Source organism: Benincasa hispida, chromosome 3, assembly GCF_009727055.1.
Source record: "Benincasa hispida cultivar B227 chromosome 3, ASM972705v1, whole genome shotgun sequence".
Lineage (NCBI taxonomy): Eukaryota > Viridiplantae > Streptophyta > Magnoliopsida > Cucurbitales > Cucurbitaceae > Benincasa > Benincasa hispida.
The window spans coordinates 66,124,673-66,142,500 of NC_052351.1; the positions used below are offsets into that span (position 1 = coordinate 66,124,673).

General features: G+C 38.5%; 1 protein-coding gene across 1 annotated transcript; it reads left to right on the plus strand.

Moving 5' to 3' along the window:
* The first annotated feature begins 10,655 nt into the window (after positions 1-10,655).
* LOC120072809 (pentatricopeptide repeat-containing protein At3g14730-like) lies at positions 10,656-14,419 on the plus strand. Its single transcript, XM_039025322.1, has 2 exons — positions 10,656-10,986; positions 11,443-14,419. Exon 2 carries the CDS (start codon positions 11,446-11,448, stop codon positions 13,414-13,416), a length of 1,971 nt encoding a protein of 656 aa, XP_038881250.1. The 5' UTR covers positions 10,656-10,986; positions 11,443-11,445; the 3' UTR covers positions 13,417-14,419.
* The last annotated feature ends 3,409 nt before the right edge of the window (positions 14,420-17,828 follow it).

The following is a 17,828-nucleotide window of genomic DNA, read 5'->3' on the forward strand; positions in this document are numbered from 1 at the left end:
TCCATATACTACAGACCATTTTTGTTATCACTTAAGGCATGATCCACCTGTAAGTCTCCACATACATGTTTAAGTTACAACGCCAACTAGGGATCTTAGTTTATTGGTTTATGGTAAATCAAATAAAACATCTCATGTTTCATAGACAACAGTGAAGAAAATATCTCATATTATTACATCACAAGTGTTTGTTCAATACATCTGTTTACAAACTACAGGACCCAACGAGAGTTTAGAGCATTAGCCCCAACAATCTCCCACTTGTCCTGAAGCGAGTGGGGTGTACATTACAACAAGTACAAAATAATAAACTAGGGCACTAAGGCCCAGTTCATTCCCACTTGCCCTAGTCCAGCCGCGGGCAGTCCCGTAGACCCATGCTCTAAAGGTGACCCTAAAAAAATGTAGCCGTGAGAGTCTTCATAAACGGGTCAACAACAATGTGCTTCGAAGCGATCTTCGTGACTATCACAATCCCCTCGATGCACTATCTTGGCGGATGAGAGATACTTCCGCTCTATATGTTTGTCGTGCTTGTGACTTTGGGCTCCTAGAGTTCGCCACAACACCATTATTATCACAATAGAGGGGATGGGCATAGACACGTCTGGAACAACTTCCAGATCAGTCAGGAACTTCTTGAGCCAAACGACCTCCTTAACAGCTTCACAAGCCGCTACATACTTGGCCTTCATCTTGGAGTCGGCAGTGCACCCCTGCTTAGTGCTTCGCCACACTATAGCTCCTCCATTAAAAGTGAAAACTGACCCTGAAGTGGAATTCCGAGAATCCTTATCAATCTGAAAGTCAGAGTCCGTAAATCCAGTAAGGATCAAATCCATAGATCCATACACGAGCATGTAGTCCCTCGTTCTCCGAAGATACTTGAGGATTTTCTTGACTGCGGTCTAGTGACCTTGTCCTGGATTAGAATGATACCTACTAACAATCCTCACAACAAAGCAGATGTTTGGTTTAGTACACAACATCGCATACATCAAACTACCAATGACAGATGCACAGAGGACCTGTCTCATCTCCTCAACCTTTTGAGGTGTCTTAGGACACATTTCCTTAGACAATGTAACTCTATGCCTGAAAGGCAGTAGGCCCCTTTTGGAGATCTGCATCGAGTACTTGAGCAACATCTTGTCAATGTACGATACCTGAGACAACATTAACACTTTATTCTTCCGATCCTGAAAGATCTGAATACCAAAAACAAACTGAGCCTCTCCCAAATCTTTCATTTGGAATTGGATCGCTAGCCAGTTCTTAACTGATGTTAGTAGACCTACATCATTCCCAATGAGTAGGATATCGTCTACATACAACACTAGGAAAACTACTGAATTGTTGATGATTTTCTTGTAGACACAAGGCTCATCAACGTTTTTGTCAAAGCCATACGATTTGATCACAGTATCAAACCAAATGTTCTAAGATTGAGACGCCCATTTCAGCCCATAAATGGACCGATCTAGTTTGTAAACCTTTTTCTTTTGACCTTGGACTATGAATCCCTCGAGCTGCACCATAAAAATGGTCTCCTCAAGATTACCATTCAGAAAGGTAGTCTTGACGTGCATTTTCCATATCTCATAGTCATAATATGAGGCAATGGACGTGAGAATGCAGATAGACTTCAAAATGGAAACAGGCGAGAAAGTCTTCTCATAGTCGACTCTCTCCACCTGGGTATAACCCTTTGCCACAAGTCTAGCCTTGAAGGTTTGCACCTTCCCATCGACACCTTATTTCCTCTTGTAGATCCATTTACATCCTACAGGTTTTACCCCATCAAGTTGATCTACAAGATCCCATCTGAGTTGAAGTACATCGACTCCATCTCGAGATCCATGGCTTTCACACATTCATCCTGGTCAATATCCTCCATTGCCTTCTGATAAGACACCGAATCCTCAACGTCACCATCGGCTACCATGGCTAGGATTTTCGTGAAACCCATATAACGAACAGGTGGGTTCGCAACCCTCCCACTACGTCGAGGTTCTCTCAACTTTTGAGATGGAACTGATCTACTAGATGAACTACCATAAACAACTCTTGTTGAAGGAGCAGGCCCTTCAACAACTCTTGTTGAAGGAGCAGGCCCTTCAACAACTCTTGTTGAAGTTTCATTAGTTTCGTTGGAAAGTTCACGCAACATGATCTTACTACGTGGACTATGTTCCCTCATATGATCCTCCTCAAGGAAGGTGGCATTCATCGACACAAACACTCTATTTTCTGTAGGATCATAAAAGTAACCCCCTCGTGTACCTTTGGGGTAACCTACAAAGAGACAGAACCTCGAACGTATTTCCAATTTCTTTGGATTAGCCTCAAGCACATGTGTTGGGCAACCTCATATGCGGAAGTGACGCAAACTAGCTTTACGCCCGTTCCATAACTCCAAAGGTTCTCGTAACACTCTTGGAAGAAACACAGTTGAGGATATACACTGCAAAATCCCAAAACAAGTTCGGTAAGGAAGCATAACTCCTGTCTCTTATACACATCTAGATGTGTATAAGAGACAGCAACAAGGTTCTGTTTCTCCTCTTCGCTACACCATTCTGCTGAGGTGTACCTGGCGCTGAGAGTTGGGAAACGATTCCATGTTCTATCAAATAGTTCTGGAACTTCGAATCCAAAAAATCTCCACCCAGATCCGATCGAAATGTTTTAATCTGTCTATCCAATACGTTTTCAACTTCAACCTTGAACTCTCTAAACTTTTCAAGGATTCAAATTTCCGTTGCATCAAATAAACATACCCATACCGAGAGTAATCATCAGTAAAAGTGATGAAATACTCATAGCCTCCCCTGGCTCGCACATTCATCGGACCACAAAGGTTAGAATGAACTAACTTTAGAGGCTCTTTGTCTTGATAACCTTTTCCAGTAAAAGGTCTTTTAGTCATCTTGCCCTCAAGGCAAGATTCACACACCGGTAAAGAATTTTCCTCTAACTCGCTTAGAAGTCCATTCTTCACCAACCTCTCAATCCTATTGAGATTGATGTGCCCTAATCGAAGGTGCCAAAGTTGGAAATTTTCCTTAGGAGAAACCTTTTGTCGTTTATTTTGAGTTACGACAGTTTTAAACATCTCTATGTTATGGAGGAAACTTGTTGCTAGCGGCCTTAGCACATACAAGTTGTATTTCAGTTTTGCTAAACAGATCTCAACTCCATCTTTATAAATAAACACTTTATTCAAACCAAAATTAAGAGTATATTTATACTGTATCAGAAACTTTACAGAAATGAAGTTCTGTTTTAACTCGGGATTCAAAATGATAAACTTTTTATGTAAAGTCAACTGGAGCCCTCCCACTGCCACAGCTGAGACGACGTGCCCGGTGTCTACCCGCATCGCCATCTCTTTAGCCTCAAGCTGCCGCTAGGATCTAATCCCCTAAAAAGAAGAACAAACATGATTAGTGGCCCCAGAGTCAATAATCCTGGCAGAATCATCATTCTCCACTAAACAAGTTTCCAAAACTAGTAAATCATATTTACCTTGTTTTGCCTTGGCCTTAGTCTTCTTCTTCTCCTTGATTCAGTGAGGACAGTTCCCTTTCTAGTGCCCATCCTAGTTGCAATGGAAATATTTTCCTTTGTTAGTGGGGGCTAGTCGCCTTCCCCGCCGTGTGACAGACTATGGGTTAGCAGGTGCCTTCCCCCCTTACCACCCTTCTTCTTCTTCAACTTGGAAGTGTTAGAAGTAGAAGGTGCAGACTTTGTTCCTGAGGTCAAACCCTTATAAAACTTCTTTGAAGATGAAGCAACATTTGCCTCACCTACCTTTTTCTCTTTACTTTTCAGCAAGGATTGGAATGTCTGCAACTTGTTGAGGAGAGTTGTAAGGGTATAGTCCACTTTGTTCAGTATTGCATTACTAAAAAAGTGCAGAAAGCTGGCAACGAATACATGATGATGCTAATTTGGCTGTCCTCATCGATGCGTGACCCATTCATCTCTGCCACATTGAAGTGGACCATTATATTCAGCACATGTTCACGAACAGAGGTGTCTTCCACCATTTTGGAGTTGAAGATGCATTTCAGAGCTTCATGCTTGAGCTGTCTAGACGGTTGTCCGAACATTTCCTACAGGGACTCCATGATCTCATGCGCTAAAACCATAGGCTCATGCTTCTTGGCCAAAACGTCATTAAGACTAGCCAAGATACAAGCTTGGGCCTTCTCGTTCGCCCGTGTCCAACGCTCATAAGCCTCTCAAACATTTCGAGTGGTGTTTTGAGGTGGAATAGGAGGACATTCCTTCGTAAGGAAGAACCTCAGGTCATCGATGATTAAAATGGTTGTGATCGTGTGTTTCCAACTAGCATAGTTCTCGCCAGTCAATTTGTAGACGCTTAAAAAAGATAATGTGGCTGTAGCCATACTAACATTGCTGAAAAACGAACAAACTTAATGAGTCTATGCAATACCACATTTTAGTTTCCAAGTGCCCTAAGTGAAAAGATTTCTATTTTGAAAGGATGCCCCAACGAGGCAGGACAAACGTCACCGGTGGGGTGATCAGATGCCCCTTCACTGGCATGAGACACTCTCAACAGTCACCATTTTTCAGTCAAGAACTGTTAACCTTTAACAATTCCGCGTAAGCATAACCCCTCATTTTTGGCCCTAGAGTTCCGCCCTAATGCATCTACTGTAGGGAAAAGGTAGATTAGGACAAGAGATTAAAGCGACCTTATCCTATATAGGAGATCATATAAATAGTCGTGCAAAATGGCCATCCTATAGAGGGACACTCCCAGGGTACCTCGAGGCGATGCACAGAAACGTTATCCAACCTTACGAGAGAAACCAGGGGATATGTTGTCGCACGTCCCACTCTCACTTACTATGAACATTCTCTCCATTCACCTTGATATTGACCTATCTAAACACCATCCTTTAGGGGGATACTCCCAGGGTGCCATAAGCTGAGGATAGATCTCACGGTGTAAACATAAAGGGAGAAACATGAAGAGGTTGAAATGAAGTATCATATATCCCAAGTACCTCCCATTGAATGTTCTACCTCAGGATTCATTAACTTAGACCATCTGGCTACTGATTTTATCTAAGTCAGTTTAATTTGCTCAAAACATCTCTTGTCTTTAAAATTAAATAAGTTGAAGTAGTCCCATTAAATTCTTTAACAAACTGTCCTCAAATTTACATGCATGCATCAAATCTATCTAATTCACTTTTCTAGATAGGTTCCCAGGTAGAGGTGTTCTATTTTTGTCAGCTTAAATAACCCAGCCTAGATAGAACTCGCCTTAGACAAAAGGTCCCTTATAGATAGATTTGCTACATATTTAATCTTTTGTTAGTCAATTTAATCCTATTAAACTGATTAAAAGATTAAACCTTAGGTTGCTAATCTCATTAGAACCGTGATCTTAGGTCTATCTCCACCAAGTTTTAAAACTCTTTTAAAACCATAATTCAAGCCTAAGTTTGCATGCATGTTTTTCTTATTGATTTTAGTTCTAATTTCCCTTATAACACTTATAAAAGAAACAATCAAAACACATTCACATTGCCATGCACAACTAGGTATTTATAACTTTTATAAATTTAACCTATGTGCCATACTTCATGCAATGTCCATTCATTACTATATATAACTCTTATATACTTGGTAATGAACTAAGCAAACATGCTTCCACACACCCGTATACTATAACACTTATAATATAAAAATGATGCATGTCTATGCTTAATGCATGCATAAATATAACTCTTATATTATATGATGCATGAGCATGCTCTTATGTAATTTAAAGTCATACAAACTACTATATCATAACTCTTATAATATAGAGATGATGCATGACCAATGCATAACCTAAGGTGGGATTTCAACTATATGGCATACCATATGACATATAATCAACCCATGGCCTTGCAACGCTGGGATGGAGCATCACAATGAACGATGTGGACAAAGACCAATGGATTAAAGCCATGGACCTTGAAATGGAATCTATGTATTTCAATTATGTCTGGGATCTTGTAGATCAACCGGAAGGGGCAAAATCCATCGGTTGCAAATGGATCTACAAGAGAAAACGAGACCAAGCTGGTAAGGTACAGACCTACAAAGCTAGACTTGTGGCAAAAGAGTTTACCCAAAGAGAGGGGTTAGTTTTTGAAGAAACCTTCTCTTCAGTTGTCATGATAAAGTCTATTAGAATACTTTTGTCCATAGCCACATTTTATGAAATATGGCAAATGGATGTTAAGATAGCTTTTCTGAATGACTATCTTGAAGAGAGTATCTATATGTCTCAACCAGAAGGGTTTATACAGCAGGGTTAAGAGCAAAACGTTTGCAAGCTTAATCGATCCATTTATGGATTAAAACAAGCTTCTAGATCCTGGAATATGAGATTTAACGCTGCAATCAAATCTTATGGCTTCAAACAAAATGTGACGAACCCTATGTATACAAGAAAATCGTCAACAAACCTATCGCTTTTCTGGTGTTGTATGTTGATGATATACTGCTCATTGGGAATGAGGTAGAATATCTAGCTGACGTTAAGAGATGGCTGGCTTCATAGTTCCAAATGAAAGATTTGGGAGAAGCTGAGTATATTCTTAGAATCCAAATAGTTCGGAATCGCAAGAATAGAATATTGACATTATCTCAAACATCTTATAGAGACAAGATGTTATCTAGGTATAAAATGTAAAATTCTAAGAAAGGATCTTTGCCTTTCAGGCATGGAATTCACTTGTCTAAGGAGTAGAGTCCTAAGACACCTCAAGAAGTTGAGGAGATGAATCAAATTCCATATGCATTTGCAGTTGGAAGTTTGATGTATGCAATGTTGTGTACTCGTCCTGATATATGCTACGCCGTAGGAATTGTCAGCAGATTTCAGTCCAATCCTGGTCATGACCATTGGACTGCTATTAAAAACATTCTCAAGTATCTTCGGAGAATGAGAGATTATATGCTCGTGTATGGTCCTAAGGATCTGATCCTTACTGGATACACCGATTCTGACTTTCAGACCGATATTGATTCGAGGAAATTAACTTTAGGGTCAGTATTCACTCTTAACAGAGGGGCAGTTGTGTGGAGAAGCATCAAGCAGAGTTGTATTGTGGACTCCACAATGGAAGCTGAGTATGTTGCTGTAAGCGAATAAGCAAAAGAAACATAGCTGATTCATTTACGAAGGCCCTCTCGGCTAAAGTGTTCGAGGGTCACCTAGTAGGATTAGGTCTACGAGTTTTATATCACTAGGGCAAGTGGGAGAATTGATGGGTATTGTGATGCCCTAGTTTATTGTATTTGTACATTTTATTCTCTCCATGTAAACTCAACATTGTATATATTTGTATATATTGATCCACTGGAGTTTTAGTCCAAGTAGAAGTATTTTTGGGTTTTATGTCCTAAAACTTGCAGTTTGTAAAATGATAAACATTTTCTATTATCAATATACTTGTTATTGATCTATAAATTGTATGAAAGTCTAAATCCAATAAACGAAGACCCAAGACTATTGTATGAGTACTTGAAATTTATGTGGAGACATAAGAGTGGATCGGGTTCGAGTAAATAGTCAAAATGATCTATGGTACATGAATGAGGTTGGGTACCTTATTCTGGTAACACCATTGGATGCAGCCTACTCTGTAGTTGTTACAAAGAGTTGTAAAGTGCTACATACGATGTGATCCTAATTCGTACATGTTATGACATGAGGAGTGGGGGCGTCCTATGCAATGAATTTGCATAAGATCAAGACCAAGAAATAAGTCACTCTTACTTTATAACGCTGTTTACTGTTTAAGACTGACTATTTCACCTAGATGACCTAGGGAACTCGATCTTAATCTTGAGCAAACTATGAACTCCTATTTATTCGGGATTGCCTTTAGATTTGCATAGTTGAGGGTTGGCTCAACAACGTCAGCTCAATAAAACTCCCATTTCAGGGGTAAAATCAGATAGATAGCTAAGAACATAGGGTGCAAGGTGGAATTCACGCCTACCCGATTTAGGGATAGGAAAGGTTTTTCGCTCAAGTACTGAATCCAGGTCTTGAACAAAGGGCCCCACCCTCTCACTGGGTTGAGAGAGTTTGGTTTGGTGATTAGATCACAAACCAGTTGTTCATTAGAAGATCAGTAGGGACTTGAGAAATAAGACGTAATCTCGGGGGTAAAACAGATATTTGACCTAGCCGTTATTACGAACAACCTGTGAAGGGTCGACTTGCTGATTATGGTTAAATCATGTAGACATAATATATCTACAGTGAGGGGAGTGCAACTATGAGCTTTAGTGGAATGACCTATTAGTTAACGAATGAGGATTAATTTGGTCTAATGAGAGCCGATTAGTCTCGGATCGTTGGGAGCCCATGGTCTGTAGGTCCGCGAGGTCCTCCTACTAGCTCATAATGGACTAGCTCTAGAATAGCGTGATAAATTAATTGAAAACGTTCAAATTAGAATTAAGGAATTAGTAATTATATGAGAATAATTACATGTTTAATTTTAGAATTAAACAGAATAGGAGAATTTATATATTTAAATATGATTTAAATATATAAAGATGGATATGTGTTAAAATTAATTTAATATTTGATATTAAATTAATTAAGTTTTATTTAATAATTAATTTATGAAATTAATTAAATTTTTATTTTTAAATCAAAATAGATTTATAAAATCAAATTTTTATTTTTAGATAAAACTGAAAAAATTGGAAAACATAAAATGGAAAAATGGTTTTTTCCATTATCCATCACCAAGTAGCTCACACATAAAGCAACATCTTGGCCTTGTCTTCTCCTAGCATGAGATGCAACTCATGTAACTCTTCTATTTGCATGTTGATTTGCAATATAATGAAGAGATTGGAGTGAAAATCGCGCATGCAATCTATAGTGAATTTTAGAGAAAATTCGGTTTGAAGAATGGTTCTTCAACAAGGTTGTAGCAGTGAGTTTTTCTCCTTCATCCTTGATTCAAGCTTATTTTGAGTTCCACAACTCAATCTAGAGCACCAAGAGAATAGTGAGGAAGATCTTGAGATGGTCTACAACAATATATGGAGAAGATTGCAGCTGGAGAAGGAGCTTTGAAGAAGTTCTACAAGAGGTATGTCTTGAAACCCATTTTTCTATAGAAGCATGCTTTTTATTATGCCAAAATTAGTGAATTTGAGTGCTTAGATGATCCTTGTGCTTCCACTGCTGTTGATACAATCCTACAACACATCTCTATGATCATGATTCATTTCATTCAATCCTGTTGGTTGCACATTCACATCCACTAAAGGACCACAATCCATATAATCGAATCTAGATGGTCTCTCATTACCAACAACTGAAGCACTGCCCAATTTTGAATTCAATCTTGCTGGATTAGTGCGGTTGTTGTCTAGTGATAATGTTGATGGTACAGTGTTGGTAGACAATGGAATATCATCCTCTTTCCGACGAAACTGATATGATTCCTCGTATTATCTGTCCACAGCCATATCATCATAACTCAAATTTCCAAACTCCATTCCAATATTTTCGTCCTGATTAGATTTCAACGTTACAATTAACTGAAGTGTACTAAGCTCTTCTCGCAAAATAAGGAAGCGACATCATCATCATTCCTTATGTATTATGGAGGGGCTTTAAATCAAGCTTATATTTAACTTTCAGTATAAGATCAAACTCTAAAGAACTGACATTTGTAACCCTGTAAATGCGAGATTTAAGTTCTTCATATTTCAAAGTATGAGGCACAATGATTCCTGTCAACTATCCCCCAATATACGAACTTCCATTCTCATCCCAATCACCTCCATATCGAATAAGTAGACACTTTTCTATCATCCTACAAAGCAAGAGAACATTTTCCATTAAGTTGTACAAGTAATTGAAGTGTACTCTCGCTCTCAATCTCGCTCTCTCTATTAATCTCTCTCACAAAATCTTGCTCTCTCTCGTAATCCCGATCTCTCGTAATCTCGCTCTCTCGCGTAATCTCGCTCTCTCTTAATCTCACTCTCCCTCTTACTCTTGCTCTCTCTCTTACTCTTCATCTTTCTTACTCTCTCCCAATACAAAATTTCGTAATGCTACATTTCCAGAAATAACAAAGCAAAAATAAATAAAAAGACTCCAAAATAATGAAACACCTTTCTAAAAAACCTGTTCCGTTCTGAAAAAGCCTTGTCTTAGAAATCCCCGTTCAAAAAATCTCCATTCAACAAAACACCATTGAAAACTATAGAAGTAATCACCTTTGAAATGAAGTTTAGAGTTTAAAGAAATCACCATTGTATTGTGTTTAGGTATTATTGATTTGATTTGAGGCTTCCGTCGTGAAAATTGTCAAATCATTCGTACACTGACAAACAATCACATCAAACCAGAGAATTTTAAGCGAGAGTGAGAGCGTTTAATTAGACGAGAGCGAGATTTACCTCATGAGGCTAGTGTAAGGGCAATTTACGTAATTTGGTATGTCGATGATGTTAGGAGAGGGTCAATTGATATTATTTTTTTAAAATAGGTCATTTGACATTTTGAATAAAAAAATTTGATCATCCATACAAATTTCCCGTAAAAGAACTCACATTTTTAAAAAGTAGACCCATCTCGTTTTCCCCTCCCAATTTGGGTCATGCCAACAAAAGCCCCAACCTCTCACACGTCTCTATCCCTCTCTTCAAGCTCTAAGCCTCCGCCAGCAACCCACCACCGCCAGCCGGTCGCGCACGCCCGTCCACCGTTCTCCCACCGACCGTCGGCACGCCTGCTACAGTCACGCCCGAGTGTCCGTTTGAATCACCGGCGTGCAGACCGCGCCGCCGCGAGTGTCCGTCAACCGCTGCTGCTCAGTGGGTTTGGCCGGAGTTCTGATTGGATTGGGTTTCGAAGGATTTCGGGGATGGTCCAGAACGATTAGAACTTGTTTTGACAGAAATTTGGTAAGTCTTTATGGTTCCAAGGTTCTTTGGACTAATTAATGATGATGTAATTTTAGGTTCTAATCCTCAAATATTGATATTGACTTAGGATTGTGTTGTTTGGAGGATTGGAGGTGGTTTCGAATCAAGTTATGTTTGGGTAAAAGTTATTTGTAGGCTTTTGGGTTGGAGATTTTGTTCTGGTTTAGGTTCCAAATATCTAAGTGATCTTCATTTATGTTTTGGGTGACTCAAGAAGTTTGCTCAAGATAAAGTGGGGAATGAGAAAATAGAGAATACCCAAAGGAACGAGACGAAAATTAACTTTAAAAAACAGAACGTGAAAACAGGAAGAGACTTTAATGAAATTCCAACTCAATGGTTTATGAAAATTCTCTCTATTTGAAGTGACTGCTCTCATTTGTATGTTGCCAGTAGATTTGATTCATTTATTTGGTTTGTGTGTTGTCTTTGTAGGTAATGATTTCGAATGTGTTAAAACCAAGCAAAGTTTTTGACGACGTTCTCAATAGCTTAGCTTGGGGCTTAACAAATAGAAAGATTATCTTCGCCAAAATTGTCTCCAAGCACTACTTTTTTCCCTCTTCCTTTCTTAGTTTCTCTACTTCACGACCTTCCAAGCTTTCAGTTTTTCAATTGCTGGATAATGTGACCACATGCATTGCTTTTCTACAATCATGTGCCGACCACAAGAATCTCAACAAAGGAAAACAGCTTCACTCCCTAATGATCACTTATGGTTTTTCTCCTTCGCCTCCATCCATCACTAGCTTAATCAACATGTACTCCAAATGTGGTCAAATGAGGGAAGCCATTTTGGTTTTCCATGATCCATGTCATGAGCGTAATGTGTTTGCATATAATGCTATAATTTCTGGGTTTGTTGCTAATGGTCTTGCTTCCAAAGGGTTTCAATTTTATGAGCAAATGAGGTTAGAGGGTGTAATGCCTGATAAGTACACTTTTCCATGTGTGGTTAGAACTTGTTGTGAGGTTATGGAGGTGAAGAAGATTCATGGATGTTTGTTTAAAATGGGGTTGGAGTTGGATGTGTTTGTTGGTAGTGCTTTGGTTAATACTTACTTGAAGATTGGCTCAATGGAGAATGCACAAAAAGTGTTTGAAGAAATGTCGATAAGAGATGTCGTACTTTGGAATGCAATGATCAATGGGTATGCCCAGATTGGTTGCCTTGACGAGGCATTAGAGGTTTTCAGAAGAATGCATATAGAAGGGATTGCGCCTAGTAGGTTTACTATTACTGGCATTTTACCTATTTTTGCTTCAAGGGGAGACTTAGACAATGGGCAAACAGTTCATGGGATTGTGATGAAAATGGGTTATGATTCAGGAGTTGCAGTTTCAAACGCATTAATTGATATGTATGGGAAATGCAAACATATTAGAGATGCTTTAATAATTTTTGAGATGATAAATGAGAAGGATATTTTCTCATGGAATTCAATTATATCAGTTCATGAACAATGTGGTGATCATGATGGTACCTTGAGGCTTTTTGATAAGATGTTAGGCTCTGAGATTCTACCAGATTTGGTAACCATTACAACCGTTCTTCCAGCTTGCTCTCATTTGGCTGCCTTCATGCATGGTAGAGAAATTCATGGATATATGATTGTTAATGGATTGGGAAAGGATGATGAAAATGGAGTTGTAGATGATTTACTTGTAAATAATGCTGTTATGGATATGTATGCAAAATGTGGAAGTATGTACAATGCCCTCAAGGTTTTTGATCAAATGAGCAATAAGGACGTGGCATCATGGAATATCATGATTATGGGTTATGGTATGCATGGTTATGGTATGAAGGCATTGGATATGTTTTCTCGAATGTGTGAGGTCGGATTTAAGCCAGATGAAGTTACGCTCGTTGGAGTTCTATCAGCATGCAATCATACGGGTTTTGTGTCTCAAGGGCGTTTGTTGTTAGCTCAAATGGAATCTAAATTTGGTGTTATTCCAACTATTGAGCATTATACATGTGTAATTGATATGCTTGGTCGAGCAGGGCATTTGGAGGACGCATATGACATCACCCAAAAAATGCCTATTCAAGCCAATCCCGTCGTTTGGAGGGCTTTATTGGGAGCATGTCGACTTCATGGGAATGCAGAGTTGGCTGAAATTGCAGCACGACAAGTAATGCAACTTGAACCAGAGCATTGTGGGAGTTATGTATTGATGTCCAATGTTTATGGAGTCATAGGTCGACATGAAGAGGTGTTGGAGGTTAGAAAAACAATGAAGGAACAAAATGTCAAGAAGACACCTGGTTGTAGTTGGATTGAACTCAAGGATGGGGTGCACGTTTTTCTTACCGGAGATAGGACACATTCAGAATTGAATGCATTGACTAATCAAATGTGTGATATTGGATTCATTTTAGATGAAGTCTTGAATTTATATTGAGACATGGCAGCATGATGTTCAATTGCAGTAATCTTTCCCTTTGTTGAAAATTGGGAAGGAATTACAACCCTGGCAGCATAATTTCCTTTCTAAAGGAGGTAGAATCACCCTCCTCAATGCCATTCTATTCAACTTACCTTCTTACTTTTTGTCCCTCTTTCATGCCCCATCTTCTGTGGTGGACAAAATTGAACAGCTCTTCCGTTTCCTTTGGTCTAGTAATAGAGTCAACCATGTCAATCATCTTTTCAAGTGGGATATTCTCAAACAGCCCATTCAACACGGGGGTTTGGGCATTGTTGACAATAAACAATGAAATCGATCCCTCTTGGCTAAAGGGATTTGGAGATTTGGTGTGGAAAAAACTGCCTTGTGGAGAAAACTCATCAAAGGAAAATACGGCTCCAATCACTTTGGTACTAAGACTGTAGAATCCATCCCTGCATCTTGCAAGAGCCCATGGAAGGTCATTTTGAAGCAGAGGGAACAAATATATTCTAACATTCTTTGTAAGCCAAGAAATGGTGCCTCCACTGCATTCTGGTCTGACACATGGCTTGGTGACAGCCCCCTCTTTCAGATTTTTCCTAATTTGTATGCCATTGCTGAATCTGAAGAGGCCTCCATTGCGGATGTTTGGAACAAGGACAATGGGTTTGTCTTTGAATTTTAGGAGAAACTTCAAAGAAGAGGAAATCCTCAAATGGGCCTCTCTCACACACCTCATTCCTTTTGTTACATTGTCACAAGCCTCTGACACATAGGTTTGGAATTTTATCATCCCTTCAAACCACAGAGAAGTGCGGAAGATTAATTCATCGAAATTCATTTTTAGAGTGGAAAAATGAGGAGGGAGAGAGTGGATTGGATAAGTCGAATTGCAAGAAAATAAAATATAGAAATGCAATCAACTGAGATGTTCCAGTTTAGAGGACGAATATCAAAATGACTCAATGTAATCTTGTTCATCAAATTATTCGAATGCAATTTTGTAGTTCTTAATTATGCCTGGCCCAATTGATTGGACATCCAACCAATGGTCCTAAATACCTAATTAGTTAAACATGCTAGATAAATCCATACTAAACACATTTACCTAACCGCATTATGCTATAGGGCTTATGCTAGGATGAAGAATTTAGTTGTCTAACCAAACATTCAATAAAGTTTCCCCTAGGTCAATAGGAATAATACTATTCGTTATAAACAAAAAAATCGTAAGCCTATTTAACCTTTGGCTTCTTAAAAACCAACTTATAATTTTATGTCACATATTACAAGCCAATCTTGCAAGCATTCAATCACAAAATCCTAAGTAGTTTATCAGACAATCAAGAGAAAATATGATTATAAAGCGATTCAATCAGAAAGGAAATTCATAATCAAGATATATAAAATTGCATTCAAGTAAACCTCCCAAAATTATAAAGAGTTCAATCCAAAATCCTCTAAACTAGAGAAAACCTAGACTTACCTTCCAATGGGACGAAGAAGACAAATCTCAACTCCATCTTCACTAATTACATGAGAGGAAGGAAGGAATTAGAAAAAATTACAAGTGGGAGAGATGAGAAGATGAAGAAATCAGCTTAGGAGCTGATTGAGGGTTGATCCTCTTGCCCTAAATTGAAGAAGAATCCTTTACATTGTAGCCACAGCGTTGCAACGCTTTGAGGCCTCGTGCGTGCCTTCGTCAATAATTGGAGCGTTGCAACGCTACCCTGTTTTTCAGTATTGTGGAGGCTACTGCATTGTAGCATTGCGTAATGCTTGGTTGAGCAAAATTGCAACGCTACATCCAAGGACATTTTCATCTTTTCACGTCCTTTTGAAGCCTGGTTGCTTAAATTAGTTCCTAATTGCTCCAAATTAACCCCGAATAGCTCGTAACGACGGATTCTACCTCAAAGATACTCGATACCTATAAAAACACTAAATAAAGACATTAAACATAGTAATGACCTAGAATTAAGAAGAGGAAAATAATACATTTTCAGTGCTATCACCTTCCCTTCTTATTCTTGCTTCAGACTTCTTTGTTAATTGTAACAAGCCAAATTTCAGGAAATTATATTTATTTATCTTGAATTATTCAGGTTTGGATTTCGACTTTTAGAGATTTGAAATTTTTTTATTTTGGTTAAATTAATTTAAATTAATCTTGGTAAAAAACATGAGAATTGAATTTAATTTTGGTTTTAGAATGGGTGGATTTCATTTGGGTTTTAGTTGGAATATTGGTGGAGATTTAAATTCTTTTGAAATTTTAATTGTTGGGGTTGTAGTGAGGAATTTTAGTTATGTATGTTTATTGAGGGAAAGAATTTTTATGTATATATTTTGGTTTAGGGAAAAAGGGGGGAAATTAAGGTTTTTAAAGAAACTTTATCCATATATTTGGGTCGCCTCATTAAGCGGGCAAGGCAAAAAGAAAAAGAAAAAAAGAGAAGGAAAATTGGGAATTTGTACGGATGACCCATTTTTTTGGGTCCAAAATGTCGAATGACCAATTTTTAAAAAACAATATCAATTGACCCTCTGTTGACATCATCGCCATACCAAATTACGTAAATTGTCCTTACCTCTTCGTCTTCTTACCTTTTTACTGAAAACCAACAAAAACTAAAAACTCTTCATTCAAATTTCCCAAGGCTAACGACTTCGTATCGCTCATAAACTAAAAACTCTTTAGAATCCATCATTTCGCTTGCAAACGATTCCACTGCCGTTGAAAAATCGAATCTGATTAGTAAATCTTTCAATCTGTGCCTGAAAATGCCTTAAACTGATCGGTAATGAGGCTTTGTGGGTCGTTCTGGGTTTAGAAATATTGTGAACCTATGGTTTTTTTTGTTTGTATTTTTGGTTTTCGATGTGTTCTGTGGTTGAAGACGAGTAGAAAGAGTTTGTGAGCGAGAAAAGTGAGAGTGAAATCGGTAGAGCGACACTAGAGAGAGCGATACCAGAAAGGGTGGGTCGTTCTGGGGTTTAGAAATACTGTGAACCTATGATTTTTTTGTTTGTTTTTCTGGTGTTCGATGTGTTCTGTGATTGAAGACGGGTAAAAAGAGAGAATGTGAGCGAGATAAGTGAGAGTTACTAGAAAGAGCGACACCAAAGAGAGCGATACCAGAGAGAGCGACACCAAAGAGAGAGATATCAGAGAGAGCGATGCCAGCAAGAGCGAAGCCAACGAGAGCCAATCCAACGAGATTTAAACATAATGTTTTTTTACAATTTTTTTTCTGAAGGAGTTTACTGATTGAATCTTTATTTCATGCAGGAGTGATTTAAGATGGAAACACGTTTCAAAATACCCGTAGTCGACCGATTTTCTGGTCAAGTAACGAGCTTGGCCCACATTGCTAATACAAACAAGATTGTGAAGGAGAAGCTTACCCCAAGGCAGTTAGACATGTTCAAGAGGACAGTTTTTGGGCGATTTGTAGATGTTGACATGATGTTTAACAGCACAATTATCTATCATATGTTGCTGAGAGAAGTGAAGAGGACGAGATCTGACTCAATGTCATTCTCTGTTTGTGGAAAGGTCGTCACTTTTTTGAAGGATACTTTTTTGTTGATGACTAGTTTGTGGCGATCTCCAACACGAGTTGATCAGATGAGCAGTCCTCGTATGAACTTGCAATCAAGTATTTTGGTAATCGAGTGACGAAGGACACCTTACATGTTCGTCTACTTGAAGAAAAATACAAGGAGTTGGAGTTTGAAAATGATGAGGATGCTGTGAAGATCACAGTAGTCTACTATACTGAGGTTGCAATGATGGAAAAGAACAAACAGAAAAATGCAGTGGACCTCAAACGTTTTAAGGACATTCAAAACTTAGAGTACTACAACAGTCTTGATATATGTTATTGATATGCTTAAACTTAGCGGGTTCAAAACTTAGAGTACTACATTATTTGGGAGAGGACACTGGATGCCCTAAAGACTGTGTTGAATGATAAGAGTAGTCTATACAAGACGAAGGTGAAAGGAAATAAAAATTACGTTGTGAAGTACTCTTTGCATGGATTTCTACAAGCGTTCCAAGTAAATTTGCTTAACATAATAATCGTGTTGTTTGATTTAACATTATTATTGTTCTTAATATATGTTAATTTTATTTAGGTATTGATGTACGAGATCCTAGCTGCATCGATAGCTGGAAACATTGCGGAGCGAAGGAGCAAGGTGACTTTGCCCTGCATGTTACGATGGTCATGCTCCAACTCAGTGTTCTTCAAAGTACTCGAGGGAAAGATATTCGAGTCTAACAATGTACGTTTACTCTATGCATAATATGTTTATCTGGTTGTTAAATCGACACTAACCAGTTTACTGGGTTGTTAATGCAGATAAAGGTTAAAGAGGGTATTGTCATGACAAATGCTGAGAGGGAGTTTCGG

What these genes read in the sequence shown, in the direction of transcription:
- LOC120072809 (XM_039025322.1), top strand. Translation starts at nt 11,446, where the DNA reads ATGATTTCGAATGTGTTAAAACCAAGCAAAGTTTTTGACGACGTTCTC.